Raw genomic sequence first — 23,024 nt, forward strand, 5'->3', positions numbered from 1 at the left:
CTGGTTAACGAGAGGTCAAATAAAAGTGGCCAGAACTGGTTCAAGCTGGCAGTAACTCAACAGGACTGTTGTTATATGTGAAATGTGGATTTGCACATATAAGCAACACTGAATGTTAGGATATCCCAGTTTTGTATTCAGTGTTGGGCTGCTAGTTAGCCAACCACAGGTGGACTGTGGCCATTTTGTTAGGTACTGGGTTACCTAATAAAATGGCCACTGAGTGTCGATTACTAGATTACTAAATAGAGGTGCTGTCGTGCCGTCCCAGGACAGATCCTTTGATGTGTTAGTGCCAAGAAATTTAAAGCTATTGACCCTCTCCACCTTTGCTCCCTAATGAAGACTGGCTGATGGGCCTCCTTCCTTCTTCCTCCTGCTGTCAATAATCAGCCCAACATTTTTAATGATATTAAGTGAGAGACTGAGCGTCAGGTAAAATTTAACACTGAGTTAGGAGAGGTATCTATACACTTGATAGAAGAGGTATTAAGTTCCGAGAACAGATATGGAACTATTTATAACAGGACTTTCAGATCAAAGTGAGTGGGCCATGTCCCCCAGAGGTGGTGATGATTAAAAATGGAGTAGCAGTTGGACAAAGTACATCAGTGATGACAAACTACAAACTTACCAGTTACAATTCCAGTTTCTGGATTGTTCTTGCAGAGGTGAGAAAAGGGAGCCTTCAGAAATATAGTGGCTAATCTACCTGTGGCCAAGCCTATAGCATTGCCATTTAAACCCAAGATGACAGAAACCCATAAAGGCATGCGGTTGGCTTATTGATCACCTAAGGAGTCAAGGAAGATGTGACCAAGATTGGTAGAAATGGGCTGAGAGGTGCCTGTCCAACGGAAGTTGTGGTGGAGTTGGTTTGTGACTGAGCAGATGGGAGCAATGTTGGGCCAAACACTGGTATTAGGTTATAAGAGTTTTTAGACTCTGGCATCCAAAACACTTTACCAATAGATTGAGAAAATTCAGGGTTAACAATCTAAAGTCAGAAGCCAGCGCCAACGTAGGGAAATGGTCCTTTTCAGTGTCCATGGCTTAATACTTCTCAGCGGGATGGCGAGTACAAACAGAGGCTACACAGCACGACCAGAGGACAATGAAGTTCCTTGTCCACGAGCCACGGTCTACCTGAGGCCGGCCAACCAGCAGCCCCACACCGAGTACAACACTGAGATCTCCTGATATTCAGAGTTACTTCTATGACCAAATCCAGACTTAAAATGCTTCTTTCTTCACAAGCTGTGACAGCTTAACTACGCATGATTAGTCCTATTTCATAGACCTCAATTACCCCTCAATGAAATCAGTGATTTTTGTGCATGCTTGCTGCAGCCCGAGCACGCCATTCAAAATCCCTCCTCAACATGTTCAGTTGTGTCAGCCAGTCAGAAGTGAGCAGGCAACAAAAGGAAAAGACTTAACCGAGAGTTGACTAAAGCTGACCTTTTGGATTAAAGGTTTTGACCTCACACTCACTGAAATGGGCAGGAAATAGCGACACGGCTCGAGTGCAGTGACCCACGGAATAAGCTGAATAATCGGAGTTGTTCTTTTCTCCCCAGTCAGATCTGCGCAGCTCTGTGTTCTTTAAGTTACAAACTTTAGTAACGTTTTAGAAATATGCTGACAAACAGAACCGCTCGTAATCCTTGAAGTGCAAGGGGGAAAAAATCAGCGGAAATAGAGGATTTGTGCTGCCTTTTTGGATCATAAACAACCTTTCCCTTAGCAGCAGCCTTACATTTTGAGACTATTTTTTTAAGATGTGCATTCAGGGTAGTGAGATCCACGTCAATTGTTTCCTATTTTGACAGCTTCTATCCCTAATCAGCAGATGGGATTCTGATATTACAGGAACAGGGCTGAAGGATGAGCAGGGACTGACAGATCAGTGTTCCAGCTGACGGAAAGATAAGGTAGGAGGGAAGATTGATTTGTGAAAGCATCACTGCAATATATGGGACACGGAGCAGCACAGTCCCCTTGGCCCACGATGTTGTTCTGACCTTTTAAGATACTCCAAGATAAATCTAACTCTTCTCTCCAATGCAGCCCTCCATTTTTCTTTCATCTACATGCCTATCTAAGAGTTCCTGACTGGACAGCCTCCACCACCCACCCTGGCTGGGCGTCCCACACATCGCTCTGTGTTAAGAAAAACTTCCAACATCCCACCTATACTTCCCTCCAATCACCTTAAAATTATGCCCTTTTATTTTAGCCATTGCCACCCTGGGGGAAAAGTTTTCCAGCTGTCTAATCTATTTATGCCCCTTATCTTACACACCTCCAACAAGTCACCTTTCGAATTGAATTGAATTGAATGATCTTTATTGTCGTTATACATAGGTACAATGAAACTCTGTTTAGCTTCGTCTCAGGCAATTAAATAAAGCGATAGATAAAAACAGACAGTAATTTTTAAAAAATGGTATTAAATAGATAAGTAGCAGAAAATAAGTTGCAGCAGCACCAGAATATCACAGTAATGCACAAAGTGCCGTTGGTGCAAGTATTTGAGTCCTTGTGTGTGCATGGGTGTCCTTCACTCCAAAAATTATTTGAATGATCAGCAAAACCATATTGTACAATCCTATCAAAGTGGTCCCTCGTTCTGTAGTTCTAAGTTCTATCAATATGGTTTTGCTGATCATTCAGATAATTTTTGGAGTGAAGGACACCCAGTAGTCGGTGGGAATTAGAGAAGCAAGTATGTAGGGAAATTGCAGATAGGTAAAACAACAATAGGGTTGTAATAGTAGTTGATTTTAACATCCCTTGCTTTTATTGATTGGGGTTACCTTACTGCTAAGGGACTACAGAGGGTAAAAATTATTAAATGTGTCTGAATCAATGTCTTTACCAGAGAAGGGAGCCACCTCATCTTAGGAAATGAGGTTGGGCAAGTGTCAGAGGGGCAATACTTTGGGACCATAATCCAATTAGCTTCAAGATCATTGATGGAGGTATACATGTCCTGATAGAGGCTTTTAAGATGATAACAGGCAGAGATAGATCAATTGGACAGCCAGAGACTTTTTCCCAGGACAGATATGACTAATACATGGGGCATAATTTTAAAGTGATTGGGGGTAAGTATAGGGGGAGCATCAGAGGTAAGTTTGGTTTCACGCAGGAAGTGGTGGGTGCACGGAACACATTGTCAGGGATGGTGGTAGGAGCAGATATATTAGGGACATTTAAGACATTTCAAAGGCACATGGATGATAGAAAAATGGAGGGCTATGTAGGAGGGAAGAGTTAGATTGAATTTAGAGTAAATTAAAAGATTGGCACAACATCAGGGCAAAGGGCCTATACTGTACTATGTTCTATAGTTAAGGAAAAAGATAAGAATAATACCCAAGTTAAATTGGGGCAAGGTTGATATTTAGGGCATTAGGCAGGAATGTTTAATGTTAACAGGTAAGGGACTTCTGACAAGTAATAAGCTTTTAAAACTCAGAAAGAACCCTCAGTTCCAGCATGTTTCTGTTATAGTGAAGAGCAACACTGGTGAGATTAGAAAATCTAGCTGAGGGAAGATAGTGATTTCTTATCAAGAACAGCAAGAGGCATATGTCAGATATAAAGCGCTGCAATAAAGCTTTCTCTTTGAGGATAAGTGATGTAGGAGTGCACCCAAGAAGGAAATTAGGATGGAAAAAAAAAACAGAACATGAGACACCCCTGGCAGATAAAGTAAAGAAAAACCCTAAAAAAAAAATTCTGTAAGCGTAGTAAGGGTAGCTAGGAAGAGAGTACATCCACTTAAGAATCTACGTGTGGAGCCATGGGAGATCAGCAAGGCCATAAATGAATATGTCTCATCTGCACTTAACATGGAGAGGGACATGGAAGACAAAGCTCAAGGAAGAAAACAGAGAGATCCCAAAGCATATCAATGTTATGAAATAGACAGTGTTTACGGTCTTTGAGCACATAATGATCGATAAATCACTGGGGCCTGACCAGGAATTTCCTACAATGTTGTGGGAAATAAGGCCCTGCTGGAGCCCTGGCAGGGATTTTTGTTAGCCACAGGAGAGTAGAGGACAGCTAATGACATACCTTAATTTAAGAAAGATTGCAAGGACAATCCACTGTACTGCAAGCTAGTGAGCCTTACGCTAGAAGTGGGAGAAGTAATGGAAGGGATTCTGAGGACCAATTATGGATAGTCGGCATGACCTTGGGAGATCATGTTTCAAAAATCTGAATGAGTTTTAAGAAGAGGTGACCAAAAGGATTGTTCAGAGCAAAGTTGATGATGTTGACTACACGGACTTTTAGCAAGTTTTGGACAAGATCCCACATTGCTATACAGATCCTGAAGCCTACCCGGGGTTCAGGATCTGACAGGGATTCGAATATATTATTGGCCTGCTGGTAGGAGGCAGAGGGTGGTAGTGGAAAGTTGTTTTTCAGTTTAGAGATCTTTAACCAGTAGTGTGCTGCAGGGTTTGGTGCTGGGTCCTTCATTTTTCATCATGTATAGTGATGATCTGGATGATAAGGTAGGTGCGTTGTTAGTACGTTTGTAAGAGACTCCAAAATTAGTGGTATAGCAAAGAGTGGAAAAGATTGCCTTAAGGCTACAATGAGGTTGTCATGGTCCGATCCATGAAGTCTGCATTCCGGTTCACAGTCCAGTCTGTAGACTCCGGACTCCAGGTCTTCCAGCTGTCCCTTGTTTCATTTGAGCTTAATCATAGGCACTTGATGCTCATCTTGGGGCTGTGAATATAAGTGGCCCTGGGTTCGAGTGTGGCTGCTGGTTTGTCTAATCAGTATTCCGTCCTTGCCTCCATGGGGTAAGTCAAGCTGTCCTTGCTGTTAACCTGCAGCTGGATTTATCCCTTCCTGTTCTTGCCTCCACTGGGTAAGCCAGGCTGTCTTTGCTGCTACCCTGAGACTGGACTGTTCCCTTCCCTTCACCTTCCTCCTGAATCCTCACCTACCTTTTTCCTGGGGCCTCACCTGCTACCTTTCACCTGAAGCCTCGCCTATTCTTGCCATCGAGTTCTACTGCTAGAGCAAGACCAGAGCCTAGCTGTGACTAGATAAGGAAAAGTCTTTCGTTATTTGGAACTGTCTCTTTGTGTCCTCACCTTCGCTAGGTAGGTCTGGCCATTTGCCGCTACCTTGTGTTGGGAACTGTCTCGTGTGTTCAGCTTTCTGTGTATGACTCCCGACCCTACATCCTGTTCCAAAGGAGTGGTCCCAGCTCTGTGTTCTGTGTTCCTGTCTCCCAAAATCAAGGCTCTGTGTTCCAGTCTCCCAGGTCCAAGTCTGAGCTTCAAGTCCTCATCCAGCCCAGGAGCCCCACGTCCTGCCCCCACTTCCAGTCCCATTGCCTTGCCATGTCTTGTCTCGCCTGGATCCGGATTCCGAGCCTGAGTCAAGACACAGGTTCCGGGTCCCTGTCCAGTCTCTGGCTCAAAGTCCTTGTCCCGGCTCCAAGTTCCAAGTTCCTCATCCAGGTCCCACTTTCCTAGTCTAGTCCTAGCCCTGGCCCTGTATTCTAGTCTTGTCCAGAGCCTGTGTCTTGTCCAGCATCATTTCTTCCCCACCTCCCTTGCTTTCTTGACACACCCAGTCTTGTCCCTAGTATTTCAGTGTCTGTGGCTTACATTTGGGTCCGCTCTCAATGCCCACCTTATGACAGGGGTTGAGATCCACTGGGAACAAGAGCTGATGGAATTTAACTCTGACAAGTGCAAAGTGGTGCATTTTGGAAGCGAGATCAGGCCAGAACAGGCATGGTGAATGGCAGGGCACTGAAGAGCTATACCGAGCGGAGAGACCTTGGGGGTACAAATACAAGGTTCCCTGAACAGGTAGAGAGAGAGTGAAGAAGTTGTATGTTAAGTTTGTTTTCACTGGCCAAGATATTGAGTTGAGGAGTTGGGGCATTATGTACAGTTGTACAAATCATTGGTGAGGCTGCACTTGGAAGATAAGGTGCAATTGTAGTCACTATGCTATAGGAAGGGTGTGAATAAGCTCAAGAAAATGCAAAAAGGAATCTGAGGAATGGATGGGTTAGGACTGTTTTTTGTGGAGCTAAGAAAACTGAGGGATGACCTTATAGAGTTTATAAAATTATGAGGAGCATAGATAGGGTAGATAATTAGTCTATTTTGCAGGTCTAAATGCCCATGTTTAGAGGGCAGCAGTTTAAGATGTGGGGAAAGTTTTCTTATAGCTATTGGTGAGTGTATTAAACTGTCTGTCAAAGGAGGTGGCAGAAACAAGTGCAATGACAACAATTAACAGGCACTTGGACAGGTCCATGCTGCAGATAGGAAAGGCTGAGGGGGTTAAGAGCTGAAGCAGGCAAACTGGATAAGTATGCATTGGCAACTTAATAGGCATGGGCCAAAAGGGTCTCTTTCTGTGCTGTAGAACTCTCACGAGTGTAAACATCGATGAAGTCTCTGGTAACAAGGATTCCGGTCTGTAGCACACAGATCTTGTTTGTGTTTCTTGTAAAAGTTCCCCTGGTTTAACTGAGACTTAGCACAACTGAAGTCACTGGGGGAAGTTGGTGGACGTTTGGATTCTGCAGCTGGTGGTGACCATTCTCAATCGTCAACCTTATAATAGTGAAAAATAAATAAAAATCTGCAGATTCTGGAAACCTAAATTAACAACAGAAGATCCAGGAAATACTCAACAGGCCAGGTCGCATCTGTAGAAAATGAAATACAGTAAACGTTTCATGTTTCCCTTCATCAGAATATTAGAGATTCAGTAACCAAGTGGAAATCGGGTGTGGACAGTTGACTTTGAGATTTTCTTGTCCTTCCTCCAGCAGAAGTTGTTGATAGGGAAGATGGTTATCACAGATTATGATGGGATCTTGACCAGGGAGAAGCAAATAAATTCCAGTACAGGCAAGTGAAGGATGATGCAGTTTGGAAAGTTAAACCAGTATAGAACTTACACTCTGAGTGGTTGGCACTGGGGAGTGTAAATGGAACAGAGGGACATGTGCATAGTTCATTGAAAGTAGCATCACAAACAGGCAGAGTGGTAAAAAATGTGTTTAGCACTCAATCAGGGCACCGTGGATAGGAGTTGGGACATCATGATGCAGTTGTATAAGTCATTGGTGAAGCTGTATTGGGAGTGTTGTGTATAGTTTTGATCACCTGTTATGGAAAAATGTGGTTGAACCGAAAAGGGTGCAGAATAGACTTACAAAGGAATAAGCAGCCTTAATTAAGGGGAAAGTTTGGCCACACTAGGTCGTTATTCCCTTGAACATAGGAGAATGAGGAACTACCTTTCAGAAATGTTTCAGATGATGAGACGTATAGATAAGGTGGATGATGACAGCTTTTTCCCCTGGGGGTAGGAGAGATCAAAACTAGGAGACATAGATATAGGATGAAAAAGGGAAGATTTAAAGCAGACCTGAAGGACAATGTTTTGAAGCAGAGGGTGATAAGTACATGGAACTGGAAGCCAGAGGAAGTGTTACAAGAGTATCATTTAAGCACTAGTGTAGGTACCTGGAGGGGAGGTATATGGGCTGAGTGCAGGAAAACGGAGCTAGATGGGTAGTCATTGTGGTTGGCGTGAACTTGGTGGATCTCTGCTGTATTGCTCTACGATTGTAATGAGTTTCACAGCTGAGAAATGGTAAATGGAGAGTGTGAACTAGGGGTAGGTGTGCAGTGAATTACAGGTTGTAGAGGAACGGACAGAATCAAAAGGATGCAGCATTGAATGTAAAGTGGATACTTCTTTCAGAGGGCTGGAATACCTAAGTGGGCTGAATGATCTTTCATTCCATAAACAGATGAAGAACATTAACTCACAATGAGGGTTCTGAAACCTGTTCGGCTTAGGTGAATGCAGGATGTGGACTAAGGGAAAGCTGGACTCACCTTGGAGAGGACAGTGATGGGGGGGGGGGGGGGGTATCTTCCAGCGGTTCAGTCCTAGTCTTCAGCATTACAATTTCAGGCACAGGTCTAAAAAACCTCTTGCTTGACCCTTGCTTTGTCACCTTGAGCTCTACTTTTCCAACTCTCCCATCTTCACCTGTTACCGATGCCGTGGGCTAGTCGTTTCGGACTACTCTGCCGTCCTTCAGAAGAACAAATCACCTTCTTCAGTGTTAGAGCATGACTCTCGCCATTTGTGATGCCCGCAGATATTCATGTTTCCATCACCTCCACAACTGATCAGCTAAACTTTGCACTTGACCCCACTGCTATTTGTAGAGGTCCTGTCCTGTAATATTTCCACTAGGGGCCAGTGCACTGCTTCTCTGTGTGAGAAGCATGGCAGGAGTAAGAACTAAAGATAAGTCTGTATCTGTAGCGACAGGAACCAATAGCATCGAGTTGATCATTGCCGTTACTTCTGCCTTGAGATTGCTCAGAACCTCATGGCATCAAGCTGGGAGTTTGCACCCTACTTTGCGAACTCTCCAACCTTTACTTGGAAAGGTGCACATCCGCATAGAGTCCAAGATTCTCCTCGACCCTCCAGTCATGCACTCCCGTGCCCCACCCGTGGGTGGGGAGTGTGGTGGATGAAAGTTCCAAGCGCAGCCTTGGCTGTTGATATACGCGCCTCTGTGCCTTCACTGCATCTTGCACAGTTGCCGGGTCCACGCTCTACTCAAAACACTGAGTTGACACACCCTCCATTCGCTGCTATCTAATCACACAATTGTTGTTCTAAATGCCTGCCCAGAAACCTTTTCATCTCTGGGACCAGTTCCATTAGTCTTTGGAGATTTTCCAGCATATCCCGAATTTGCCCTGCGGTTTTGCTAGAGAAATTGTGTTCAGCTAAATCTTCTCTCTGGCCAAGTCTGGTGTCTGAAATATCTACCTGAAGATGTAGGTTATCCTGGGACATTCTGCTGATACTGATGCTTTACAAGGGACCATGTTGAGAATGTGAACTGCAGTTTACCTTTTCTTTAAGGTTAGCATAGCTTGTGCAAGGTCCGAACAGTAAACCCCTCCCATTTTCCAAAATGTTTGTTTGAAATCTCTGAACATTTGGCTTGTGGATGCTCTCTGAGTACGCATCACTAACAAGGACCCATCCTATGTGAAGGGTGCATTGCCAAGACCATTGAGATGCTTCCTGATTCGATGTGCTCTGAGGATATCTCGCCCAAGCTGAAGTAAGGTTTGGGCTAGTGTGGGATCTGGTCGGCAAGACACTTGAGGTGGGTAGAGAGCAGCCTCAGGAGTCAGTGTTTCTTCGCAATTGTGTGGAATGACATTGAACTCAATCAGTGTTGGAGGTTTAAGAGATCTGTCACCATTCCATGCTTCAATCTGATAACCTGTTGCTCTTCTGCCTGATCTCCCCATTACACCAGCACAGGTCTTCAAAATGTAGAATGAATCTCAACGGATGGCAAACGAAGAACTCTGACAGGGCTAAGGATCTCTTGTTCTGGTTATTGAGTGTAGTGTACATTTTGAAAGCATTCTCCCGTTGCCCTTTGCGTTGGTGGGTGTACATCATGTCCGACGATGACAGGAAACCAGTACTGGAGAGATTTTTTTAAGCGGAAGAGCCGTTGCACTGGGGCATTTCCATTCCGTCGACCTTAGAAGTCTGGGTACGAGCAAGCGTCACCAACTGGGGTCTTTGTTGGTTGCAGTGAATGATCATGACATCTTCTATGCCTTCTCATGCCCTTTGCTCTCCACTGACCACTGCAGCACCATCTTCCTAGCAGGTGGCTCTCACTGTAGATCTCATCTGCCCAGTCTGCCAGAGCTGACTTCAAATGCTTGGACAGGCTGCCTTTCTCACCGGGGTATGAGGCCGCCGGGTACCCTCACCTGGTTTAGCCCGCTTGGTGTACCATGGTGCTACAGGTGAGAGCTGAGTGTCCAGTGGGGACTAAAGGTAAGTGAACTGCTCCGGAAAAGACTTGACAAGCCCCTTCACCAGAGGTGCAACCCTTCCCCAGACACCCTACGCCCTTTAAGATACACATTAAGAGTATATTGGGACAGATTTTAGTGACCACTGTGCATGAAGACTTCACAGACGGCAAAGATTCTTCCTCCCCACATGCTCTGAAGTGTGTGATGTGAAACCTTGGATGCCCACGGAGGAAGACCATGATGTAGGGCTTGTAACATGACTTTTGTTGCATTCATCACACTTATGGTTATGTGCGAGGAGTCATGACGAAGAACAGAATCTGAAGCAAACCCCTTGCTCTTTCAGCTAAGCCTTTCCTTCCTCAATGGTTTTTAACCTGAAGCCACTGCACTTTCACAACTTTATTATGGATGGGACAATGTTTTGTTGGGTCACCTTTAAGTACGGATTCTTTCTGAACTGTAGGATGACTCTGACACTGGAGTTTTAATGTTTGTGTGCCTCAGATGAGCTGTAGCTCTTATTTTAGCTTGAGGGCAGACAAAATCAGCGAAGAAAGAAAAGGGAGGGATGTGCGACTCAATTTTCCTCTTTGCACTTTGAACCTGGAGAAATCCATTTCTCTTGCGAAGAATGTGGCAGCTTTTCAACAACAGGACTAACGTCGCCGGAAGTGTCTAAAAATGCTAATCCAGGCAGATAACCACCCCCCCCCCCCCCCAACCTTTGCTGAAAGCAGCTCTTAACAGATCCACAAGCTCTCCTAACTGTAAGTTATCCTCATTTGAAATCTTTGGAAAGCCATCCAGCTTCTTGAAAAATGCACCTTCCATAACCTCCAGTACGCTCCTACCCCGGGTCATTCTTAAAGCTGCAACTGGGCCACGTACTAACTGCTCTAAAGAGCTTGACAAAGTCTGAGGATTCCTTACCAAGCCGCTTTAACAATTCCGGGTCCTCACCAGCTGTAAGGTCCTGGGCTTGGGCTGTATTATTAAAAGATTGCTTCCAAGCTCTGTAACCTCCCGGGCGGTAATCGGAAGGTGTGATAGGCCGGTGCTCACGAGCTCTTTGCATGCCAAATACTTTGCCATAATCTTCATGCCTGAAGACTCCCGGAGACCCTCTCTGGTAAACCGCTGTTGTAATGAAGCGTGTTAAACCTTGGCTGTCAGTGTGGATTGTTCCCTGTCAAATCTTGGCATTGTCTCCTCTGTTTTAACCGCAGGTAAATTCATTGTTGGTGCTAGACGGGTAAGCAAGAGTTGCGTAACAGATGCGAAGGATCTCTGAGCTCTGCTGTAAGCAATTTACTGGGGGCGGGGTGGAGCGGGGAGGGGGGATAACCGTTGTTGCAGGTTGCTGATTACTGTCTTTTTCCAAAGGGTTGGGCAAAGTTGGAGAGCTAAGTTGAATGGAGTGGGGCCGTTGATCCTGGTTATGCAGCAGGCAGAAGAATTGGGCTGCTGGTAAGACGTTCGCCTTGGCCGCTGACGGAACCACTCACACGTTCCTGTGTGCCCTGGTTTGAGGCTGAGTGGCTTTTTTCTGCTGTGAAGCTCCTCGCCCTCCTGCCCACCTTCTGCCTCCAATATCTCCGCCTGAGCAACAGAAGCTGCAGCCTATTTTTGAAAAAGCAGGGCTTCCAAATTAGCCTTTATTCGTTACTTTCCCACAACTGATTGGCAACTGCATCTGCTCCAGAATTTCCCCAGCACAGGTGCACCAAAAGTAGATGTGTTTAACCAGCTGCTCTACTCGCTTTATACTTATGATTGTGAGGTTTAGCACGAATCGAGAGCAAGGCTTGTCGACGACACCACTGTCATCGGCAGAATCAAAGGTGATGACGAATCAGCATATGGGAAGGAGATTCAAAATCTGGCTGAGTGGCGTCACGACAGTAAGCTCTCATTCATTGTCAACACGACAGTGCAGAGGTCCATGAACCAGACCTCATCGGGAGATCGGAGGTGGACAGGGTCAGCAACTTAAAATTTCTCAATGTTGCCATTTCAGACTATCTGTCCTGGACCCAAAATCTAAGTGTCATTACGAAGAAAGCGCGGCAGCTCCTCTTTCTTAGAAGTTTGCGAAGATCCGGCATGCCATCTAAAACTTTGACAAACTTCTACAGATGTGTAAAGGAGAGTATATTGACTGGTTGCATCCCGACCTGATATGGAATTTCCAATGCCCTTGAATAGAAAAGCTTACAAAAAGTTGTGGATATGGCCCAGACTATCCCACGAAAAGCCTCCCCGCTATTGAGCGCATCTACAAGGAGCACTGTCACAAGAAAGCAGCATTACAAAATATAGGAGCAGGAGTAGGCCATCCGGCCCATCGAGCCTGCCCCGCCATTCAATAAGATCAGGCTGATCTGTCCGTTAACTCAGCTCCATCTACCTGCCTTTTCCCCATAACCCTTAATTCCCTTCCTATGTAAAAACCTACTAACTGTAGCTCCAATATATTTAGTGAAGAAGCCTCAACTGCTTCCCTGGGCAGAGGGCAGGGAAGCATTCATCACCAGGGACTCCCACCGCCCAGGCCACGCTCTCCTCTCGCTACTGCCATCAAGAAGAAGGTACAAGAGCCTCAGGACTCACAGCACCAGGTTCAGGAACGGATATTACCCTTTAAGCATCAGGCTTCTGAACCAGAGGGGATAACTTCACTCGCCCCATCACTGAACTGTTCCCACAACTTATGAACTCGCTTTCAAAGACTCCTCGTCTCATGGTCTCGATATTTATTAGCTATTTATTATTATTACTTTTTTCGCTCTTTTTGTATCTGCGCAGTTTATGGGGGGAGGGGGGTGGCACGTTCGTTGTTGCCCGTCCTGTTGAGTGTGATTTTCCGTTGTTTTTATTATGTCCCTTGCATTTACTGTGAATGCCCGCCAGAGAATAAATCTCATGCCTGTTTACGGTGGCACACATGTACTTTGGTAATAAATCTACTTTGAACTTTGTGTGAGAGTGGGTGTGTTGGGGAGTGGATGGGAGGGCGCTACCGATGGGGAATATCATTTCCCCCCGACTGCCTCCAAATCAAAGCGGGATTCACCGTGGCAGGTGGAGTTGGGGTTCCTTCTCTGCCTCGCCCCGCAGTTTTACTTGGCATCTTTTTATCCCCGCCAGATGTTTGCACATCAGCCCAGAGCAATCGCAGGCAGCTCACGTATAACAATGAAGGCCGGCCGCTTTTGTAACAGCTCCGCAAAGACAATGAAGTATTTGTCCCGGTCGCTGCCCATAAACTCACTGCTGCCTCTTCACAGCCCCCTTTCACCTCTCTGCCTGCACTCAGTGTGATGTTAATGCGGCTTATTGGGGCTTCCTCACCCATTCATAACCCTACCAACCCTCTATGCCTCTAATCAAACTCGAGTGACTTAAACAAGCTCTGGGAGAGTCCATCGGAATTGTGTTTGGTCTCGACTTTCTTTCAAAGGCCTGTCGCGTGCCAACCCCTCTCTCAACCTGCTCCCAAAAACTGCCTCCTCTTTTCCACTCGGGATTTTTCTCGCGGTATCGAATCGATTGGTCGCGAGATGCCCCCACGTTTATCGTGCGCCCCGGGATGGTGACTTGCCCCTCTCCGTGGCCACGGAATTCGGGCCGTGGGAGCTGAATGGGACGGAGGCGTTTCTGCGATTTTCCTCGCTGCGAGGTGCCGTCCTGGCTGAAGGCTGTTGTCAGGGACTGGGTCACATTTAATATGGTAAACGGGGGCCCCGCCGATTCGCTCCGGCTCAGCAAATTGTTCCTTTCATTTCGCAGGAATTAAAACAGTTTCTTTGAACTCGTTAGAAAGTGAAAATGACGCTCAGTCTGTGTCTGGACCTCGCAGAGAGACTGCGCCACGGACTGAAGCCCCCTAATTACATCTCAGGACAGAGGCAAACGTTATTTGTTGTTGCTACCCGGAATTAGAAAACGGAACAAGCGAAAGCCCCGCTGCCGCTCTCTTACTCGCTGGGATCGGTTTTCCTCTTTTGTAAAGTTTACTTATGCCTTTCACTGTAGTGCTGTCACAAGTCAACAACTTCCATGATACACATCAGTGATAACAAACATGATTCTGATTCTGAGTCTTTCTTGGCCTCTGTTCAAATTTCTTGCCTCTCTCTCGGCCATGAATATATTCCACGGTTTAATCCGCACAGTTCTTAGGGAAGCGAACACGGGAAGATAGAATCTTGTATTCTACTGAAGCTGTTCAACCATCTCCCCCCGCACACCAAACACAGACAGGCGGAGCTCGATCGCAGCTTCCCTGGCTGAACGTTATAGTTGAAACTATTCTGGTAACCCTAACCTGCCTTTCTCAAAGTTAAACGACCAGTGTTGCAAGTAATATTCCGGCAGCGGGTTAACTAGCGTTCTGAACGGTTCGATGCGACTCCCCGCAACGATTTGCAAGTTTGTATGTTTTCATACGTTCTTCCTTATCTCCATACACCTCGTAAATCTTTCAAAGCTCTTTCACAGAAATGGAGGGAGTTTGGATGGAAAAACTTGATAAGATATTTTATTACACCCTCTCAGAAATCCCATTATGATAGTTACCTCCCTGTTTGCTGGAGAAATTGTGGAAATCAAAATGCAAACCATTATATTTTTTGGGACTACCCTGTTATCAAAAACTATTGGAGGAGGATACACAATGCCCTACAAGACATCTCTAAATGTGAAATACCCTTGGAGAGTAAGACCACATATTTTGGATATATACCTCAAGAATAGTTGAAAAGAGATAAATATTTAATGAATATACTGTTGGTAGCTGGTAAAAAGACTCTTACTAGGAAATGGTTATCACAAGAGAGCCCAACCTTAAATACATGGATGGAAATTACAATGGACATTTACAAAATGGAGAAGATAACAGCATCTGTTAATCATAAGCTGGAACAATTTGATTCGTACTGGGAAAAATGGTTTAACTACATAATGCCTCACAGGCCTGATTTTATTCTCACAAATCAATGAATGTTGTTAAAAAAGGATCACTCCCTACTTGTACATAGTTCTTTCCTTTTGCTTGTTTTTTCTTTCCACTCTTTTCTATAAGTGTATACCCTAGATAAATACTGTGCTGTCTTTACGACAGTTATTTAGTTTATAATATTTTTGCTTAGTAATTCATTCTATAGTATTTTCTAGTTAGAATTAGAAGTGTTTAAAGTATATTCATTGCATGTAAAATATATCGGCATGCGATGACGTCACATCCGGTTTCGCCGCGTCTTGTGGGAAAGTACCGGTTTGAAATTAGCGCGAGGGTGGGGGCTTTCCACGAGGCTCACCTGAGCAGAAGTTGTTTTGCAGGCATGAGAAATCACAGTGAGAGCAACGCTGTAAGTTAATAGATAATCGATATATTGAACTAAGATGTTAATGCCGATCCTGTTAGAAGTAACGACGGTCGATAATGTTTATGCTTTCGTTAGTTAAAGAGTTGCGGATAGTTTGCATGGAAGTGTATTTAAAGTGGTCAATGGAGCAGGTAAACTCTCCCTGTATACTGCACCTTAGTGTAATGTAGTTATAGTCACCTTTGCAAGTATTTACAATTGAAATGTGATATTAAGGAAGGAACAAATTCTGTATCAATCTTGTATTGTTTTATCAACAGTTTTCACCATATGTTAATGTGAAGAGTGAACAGTAAATGGTTAATCTTACTGCGATCTGGTTCTTATTAACTGTGGTTTATCTCGACGTTTAATTCGGCGTTCGTTACACGCGAAGGAGAACGTTACAAATACTTTGTGGAGATTTTGTGATATATATGATATATATGTACAATGACTGAAATACATCTTATGGAAATGTTTGTTTGATGAAGTCCAATGAAAAAAATTACAAAAAATCCATTTACTATTTGGCTATTTGCAGCTCTGGAAAGAAAGCTCTGTTTAGACCACACTCGGAATATAATTTCTGGTCACCTCATTACGGGAAGGGTATGGAAGCTTTGGAGAAGGTGCAGAGGAGATTCACCAGGATGCTGCCTGGATTAGAGAGGGTGCAGAAGAGATTCACCAGGATGCTGCCTGGATTAGAGATGGTACAGAGGAGATTTACCAGGATGCTGCCTGGATTAGAGAGGGTGCAGAGGAGATTGACCAGGATGCTGCCTGGATTGGAGAGGGTGCAGAGGAGATTCACCAGGATGCTGCCTGGATTAGAGAGGGTGCAGAGGAGATTGACCAGGATGCTGCCTGGATTAGAGAGGGTGCAGAGGAGATTGACCAGGATGCTGCCTGGATTAGAGAGGGTGCAGAGGAGATTCACCAGGATGCTGCCTGAATTAGAGAGCATGTCTAGAGCGAGCTAGGGCATTTCTCTTCGGAGTGAGGGGGGGGGAATGAGATGTGATTTAATAGGGGTGTATAAGATGAAAAGAAGCATAGAGTGAACAGACAGAAACTTTTTTCCAGGGCAGAAATGGCGAAGATGACATTGTTAAGGTGTTTGGAGGAAGGTATTGAGGGGTGTCAAGAATAGGATTTTTATACATAAAGTGGTGAGACCCTGCCAAGGGTGGTGGTAGAGGCTGGTACATTAGGGACATTTAAGGGTCTTATGGGCACATGGGTGAAGTAAAAATGGAGAGCTATGTGTATGTGTTTGGGGGGGGGGAGCGGTTAGATTGATCTTAGAGTAAGTTAAAGTGACCAAGGCCTGTTCTATACCCATCAGTTTTTGAGTGCAACACACACTGTCTTCAATCGTCGTCAAGAAAAGACACACCCCGAGTTCCCTCCAGTTTGGACCCTTTATCTGTCATTACGCAAGGATGGGCGTAAGACTGTGGGTTGTCTCGAAGCACGACCTAAAGAGGTCGATCCTATGGCTCTCTGAAGGCTGGTGGCAACATAACAACATCTCACTTCCTAGTGCCACTTGATTCTCCAAAATTCTCCAGAACCTTTACATTAAACTAAATCATTTGGTCTGAGTAATTATGACGAGCAAATGTACTGGAATACGTTGACTGCGGGATCAGCATTAGTAGATTCAATAACAATTTGATATTTGATTGAAAAGAGCGAAATTAAAGTGCCATAGGGAAGGAGAGCGGTGCAAAACGGAAAACTGTTCATTGGAGAACTGCTCCACTGGCATTGCGGGTTCAAGGTGAGACATGATATGCCAGGGCGGCAATAGGTGTTACACAGAGCTGAGCTTTTTAAACGCTGATGTAATCAGCTGATTACAAAGATTAGTCTGATCACTCCTACAGAACGGCGGAGCAGCGTGAATTGGTAGTTTGGTTATCTCTTGGTATTTCGGAGCTTCGGTAGTTCATGGTGAAATGGTCAAGCTCTCTCTTTCCACAACTTCTTAAACAATGTAGAACAGCGGAATGGTAAGTTTCAAAACTCTTCCGAAAAGCCGGAAGATCCACGCCGAGTAAGATTTCTGCAAGTCCTTGCGCAGTAAATTTACCTTTAGAAAATAACACTTGTCCGCGCCGTCGGTTCTGCTGGCAATGTGTTAATGCTTCAACGTGCAGGTAAACTTTAGCTCCCAGTGAATAGCGTTTTGCGTATTTGAACAATAGTTGGAAGGTTATCTTCTTTAACACATCTTTGCATATGGGATATTCGGCTGTCAGTTCCATTGATGTGTAAGCCTTAAAAGACTTCTAAATGCTCCTAATTGATGCAAGTCCGGGCCACGCTGATAAAATCAATTAAATAGAATGATATTTTAAACTGTGGACCGCCAATTCCCATACATCACTAAAAATAAAGTTCTCACAAAAGGATGCGGTGGGGGGGGGGGTGCTTAGCAGAGTCGTGTAGGTACTTGTGCCCGCTGTGGCTGGGTGTGCTGTGGATAGGGGAAGGTCGTGGGGAGCTGGGAACAGCTGTGAGATTTCAGAGCAGAAAATTGTGATTGTGTCAGAACATGGAGACCATTAACACGGCGCTGGCTTTGAGAGCGGAGCGTGAAACGGATTTGCCATTTACCACAGAGCGAGAAATGAGCTTTGAATAGCACCCCCACCATGACACTGGCCAGCAGCCCCTTATTGCTCTGTCATCTAGACACAGTGAGCAACAGCAATTTTTCGCTTAATTTTCCGCTGTGGGAGGGACATCGCCGCCCAGGATGTGGATCTTGGCCTCTGATAACCCACTTCATTGGGGGTAAACATAAGAGGCATTGCATAACACTGCACGCAAAGTATCACTAGTTGACTTTTCGGCAATCCTATAGGAACGCGAATTAATTAATTCTTAATAAAAACTCGCACTTCTTTCAGTCTCTACCTTTACAGACAGAAATTTCTCTTCGTATTTCATCTTATAGATAAATGGGTTTTAATTAATAATTGGTTATTATTTTTCTTATTTTGATGGGCATTGATCAATGGAGAATATTCCCTTCAACTCTAAAGGAACATCAGGCAAAGATTTGACGAACTGACCACTGGAAGATCAGCTCAGTGTTTCTAATTCGGTAGGGATGAATAATGATAAAAGGCGCGTTCTCTTCCCCTTAACAATAGGGGCTTACAGCTGCGGCAAGTGGCCGCTTCTACTGGCGGTAACACGTTGTATTCAGATGCAAAGTGGGGAAGCTTTATAAATCCCTGGAGCGGCTCGCCAGCGGCATACCGGAGCATTGCACCGCTCACCTGCTCTCAGGGAGCAAGAACACGCGACGTTTCCAAAAACCAAAATAAATACATCAGGAAAACGAAAAACTGAAATGAAAAATAGCAGCAAGCCGGTGGGACGATTCCAGCTCTCGCTCACCACACCAGCTTGCAACTATAGAAAGGTGGGGACGAAATTTAATGCAATTGTTCAACTTCCGCGGTGTTTCGTTTCGAAGAGTTAATTCGTGAAAATTGCAAAGAATGTAAACGTTTTTATTGTTTCCAGATTTCGAAGCCTTTGATGGAGAAAAAAAGAAGAGCCCGGATCAACGAATGTTTGGAGCAACTGAAGACGTTATTGGAAGAACACTACTCTAACAATGTGAGATTTTAAACTGTGAACGTCTTTCTCACGGCCGTCCCACGGGGATAGGCATTTGCCCATGTGCTTTGTAAACGTAGACCAAAATACTTTGAAGTCGAATTGGGCCATTTGGCCCATCGCGTCTGTTCTGCCATTTCATTATTTCTCTCTCAGCCCCGGTCTCTTGCCTTCTCTCTGGGAGTATGGTACTTTTGCTCGGATGCTTTATTTCTCAGTATTTATCACCCCCACCTCCGGTGTGCTTTGTTTAAATGTTGTGTACCTACTATATATCCCTAACAGATCAGGAAGCGTAAGCTGGAAAAGGCCGACATCCTGGAATTAACAGTCAAACATCTGAGGGATTTGCAGAGTTCTCGACAAGGTAGGCCTTATCATCATCAGTACACCCAGAAATAAAAGGGAGCTGCTGGTGGTGGTGGTGGTGGTGTGTGTGTGTGTGTGTGTGTGTGTGTGTGTGTGTGTGTGTGTGTGTGTGTGTGTGTGTGTGTGTGTGTGTGTGTGTGAGAGAGAGAGAGAGAGAGAGAGAGAGAGAGAGGGGAGGTGGTAGGGGCGGATGTAATGTCCAGTGGTATTGAAGAAAATTCACGGCACGTATCGGCTCCTCTGAGCTGGCGGTAACAGAATGCTGCCCGGCCTTCTTCCACCTCCTTTCACCAAGTGAGCTCCAGATCCCTCCCAGCCTCCATGCTAAAGAATCATAATTTCCAGTGATATTTCTCTTTCATCCCAAACTAATGGAAGATATTCGCTCAGTTTACAGCAAACTTCACGTGTTGTTTTTGCGCGGTAAGATGTACAATGAAATCTGGGTCAGGGCACCACCATGCAATGAGATCTGTGTCTCAATTCCATTTCGTGTCTTTGGTATTTGACTCCCTTCAATAACAGCAAAATAGCACCCTCTGTCTTTGGATGGGCTGAGAGAGAATGTGTGTGTGTGTGTGTGTGTGTGTGTGTGTGTGTGTGTGTGTATGTGTGAGAGAGAGAGAGAGAGAGAGAGAGTGCATGAGAGAGGGAGTAGGAGGGGAGGGGAGAGGGAGGAAAAGAAGGGAAGGTGGAAGGTGGGATTCAGAGCTCTGCCCACGTCACCGGAAAGTTGATGCAAAAAGCCTGGGTGTCTCCAAATATAAATGCGATGATTACTAACTTTCAGCGCCGTATTTCCTGCAGTATAAATGTTATTTATTATAGTGTAATTTAGTTAAAATATTCTTTGACCAATTAGTTAACTTTGTCTTCCGCCAAGGCCACTAAAACGCGCCGCTCCGTTGCATTGAAATTAACTGAGATACGCCAACGGGGACGCTGCTGGGCGCACGAGCAAGAGGTTGGGATGGAAGGGTCGGGATGTGGGTGACGTAGTAGAAGAGTGTTAAGTAGATGGCTTGAGTGTCCCAAACAGAAGAAGCCGGATTTGGATTGGTAAGGGAGGGGGTGTGGCTGAGACGTTCAGGAAAAGGAAGATTAACAGACTAGGGTCGCTGACCTTTCTCTGTATTGGACCATGCGTTATCGCAATAGAAAACAGGGCGGACGGAGGGAACGTGTGTTGATATTTAAAAGAAACAGTTGGAAAATAAACGTATAAAGCATCGGTAAAGTATGAAACGTTACAGTTAGAAAATTGCTGGCGATCCCCATCCAGTTGAGCTCACTGATTGTATTTGTGTTTTCAGGGGCCCTGGTGTTGTCTCAGGATGGTGTGGCGGAATACCAGGCAGGATTTAGAAGCTGCTTGAACGGGGTCAGTCAGTACCTGCTGAGAAGCAAAAGTACAGACGAGCATCTGCGACTGGGAGTGCTGAACCACTTGGTAAACGCTTTTCCCGTCTTCTCGGCTTCTGGTTTCAGCACGGCGGACAGCGGCTGTCGATTTGAAGTTTCTCCGTCAACCAGGCTTCACTCAGTGCAGGCTTCATTCAACCAGTCGGTTCCGCCGCCCAGCAAGCCCACCGCCCCAACCGGCCGCTCGGGCAAACCTCCTCCTCCCTCCCCTTCCCTGGTTCGACGCAGCAGCCACAGACGAGTGGCTGAGCTCACGTTGAGTGAACAGAAATCCATCCCCGAAACCCCAGCAAAAGAAAAGCGAAGTCCAGCCAGCAGCACTGATACTAAAACTACCACCAACCTTGTACTTTCTCCTGACTCAGAAGCCCTTTGGCGGCCTTGGTAGCTGCTTCATCCCCTGAGATGTACATAGTATACATTAACATAGTTCTGTGATTTCTTTTGTAGTCTTGTGTATATAAGTGTATGTAAATGCAATGTGCGGAAAGAAAGCGTTGCGATATTATTTCGATATCGGAATTGAATAAAGGTTGTATTATATAGATTGCGCTTCAGGCTCTTATCTATCCATGATCAGCAGACTGGGTAGCAATGGTACTGGGCTAGGAACTGCCCCCCCCCCCCACCCACTCCCTACCGCCTAGACCTTAACTAATCAGCTGGCGAACTTAAAATCAGGTAATTATACAGATCTGCAATAAAAATCGCTTAATTCTTTTTAATTGTTTATTTCTGTTTAATTCTGAAAATTCGCCTGTCTCCCTAATGTGTGTTGGAGTTAACTTCCGAAATAACCCGCGCATTTCTAACAAGCGGCGAAGAAACCCGATTGTCCCACCTACAACTCGACTTGATCATCCTCGGGTCGTGCACGATCCACCTGACTCTCATTGTTATATTTTGTTAAGTACAGTCACTGGTGACTTGCTAGAAGAGAATAACGAGACTGTGCATTTTTCACATATTTATCAGCCCAATGGAAGGAGCACAATAATAATGTCTTTATTCAACGAGTTTTCTGCAGTCAGTACTTTTTACCTGTTTTGTGATATAAACAAGCTCACGGAAAGAAACTAAGCAGAATATAAAAGGCATTTTGTGTGTGTGTGTGTGTGTGAGAGAGAGAGAGAGAGAGAGAGAGAGAGAGACTGACGGTCTGAAACTATATAGATCGACGGGATGGATTAGAGTGAATGACACTAAGAGTTAAAAGTGTTTTGAGGAATACCTTGGTTAAAGTGGAAAGTCGAGTAGGTGCATGCACCGCATGCAAAATGCTGGAAGAACTCAGCAGGCCAGGCAGCATCTATGAAAAAGAGTACAGTCGACGTTTCGGGCCGAGACACTTCGGCAGGACAAATCGTGTGTGTTACTTGAATTTCCAGCATCTGCAGATTTGCTCTTGTTTGTGATCAGATACATACACCAATGAGGCAGGAAGGAAGTGGAATGAAATAAATGAGATGAAGTCGTGGGATGTTGTTAACCAGCCTCGCAGAATAATCGGGCCATGTGGAATTTCCCAACACAATTTCAATGTATTTGTGTGAAATCGTAGTCGATTTAATCAATTCGTTACTGTTAATGAAAGATTAACTCTTAATATCATAATAAGTAAAAACAATCAGAGTGTGCAGTTTTCGCAGATTTTTTAGCCCTGATTGTTAATATGAGATTTCCTATAGAGAATAGACTTCAGCCTCCGCACCTCCGAGTGCATGATCTCGGTTAATCGATTCCTTGTTCCACACCGTCCTCTTCCTCCCAACCCTCACCACCACTTCCACCTACCGACCCCCCCCCCACCCCCCACCCTCGCCTTTCAATTCCCCGGTCCCTGGTACGTACATTTCAGATTCTGCCAACTGTCCACTGTTATGCGCCCGAATCATTATGAAGGGAGCGCGAAGCGGTCGATTAATGAACTGCATCGCCAGGAGGTCGATTCGCACCGGGAGTCACTGGGTAGCAGTCAGAGATCGGCAGCGAGACTGATGCCTCTTCACTGCCCTCCTTCACTTTCTGGGAGCACCAGGGCTAATTAGACCTTCTGCCGCTGGTTCTGCGAAATTATAACATTTGCCAAGTATGAGCATAGTTTTTGCCTCATGGAAATGATAGATCGTATTGTGATTCGCATAAGTGTCCGATTTCGGCACCCTCTGTTGCACAACGCAGGGCGCGCGTGCAATTCTCAGACAGCTACTGATGCGCTTAGCTTTTCAGAGACAAGTGCATCGAGGCTGTGTGCTGGTTTGGCAAGATGGTTTAATAGTGGACTCTGACTCAGCTCCCTCCGATTCTTCGGACAGCTGCCTGC

The 23,024-nt window shown here is 45.1% G+C and overlaps 1 protein-coding gene across 1 annotated transcript; it reads left to right on the plus strand.

Annotated features, from left to right (window-relative positions):
* The first annotated feature begins 18,638 nt into the window (after window positions 1-18,638).
* Window positions 18,639-21,089, plus strand: LOC132381908 (transcription factor HES-3-like). The gene is made up of 4 exons (XM_059951621.1): window positions 18,639-18,710; window positions 18,815-18,910; window positions 19,196-19,277; window positions 20,593-21,089. Exons 1-4 carry the CDS (start codon window positions 18,639-18,641, stop codon window positions 21,087-21,089), a joined length of 747 nt encoding a protein of 248 aa, XP_059807604.1.
* The last annotated feature ends 1,935 nt before the right edge of the window (window positions 21,090-23,024 follow it).

The sequence above is a fragment of the Hypanus sabinus genome, chromosome 27 (genome assembly GCF_030144855.1).
Source record: "Hypanus sabinus isolate sHypSab1 chromosome 27, sHypSab1.hap1, whole genome shotgun sequence".
NCBI lineage: Eukaryota > Metazoa > Chordata > Chondrichthyes > Myliobatiformes > Dasyatidae > Hypanus > Hypanus sabinus.

Bases quoted from the DNA above. Each gene is read 5' to 3' on its own strand.
- LOC132381908 (XM_059951621.1), top strand. From the start codon at position 18,639: ATGAAAAATAGCAGCAAGCCGGTGGGACGATTCCAGCTCTCGCTCACC. The intron at 18,911-19,195 runs GTGAGATTTTAA...TATCCCTAACAG, and splicing joins AAGAACACTACTCTAACAAT to ATCAGGAAGCGTAAGCTGGA. The intron at 19,278-20,592 runs GTAGGCCTTATC...TTGTGTTTTCAG, and splicing joins TTTGCAGAGTTCTCGACAAG to GGGCCCTGGTGTTGTCTCAG.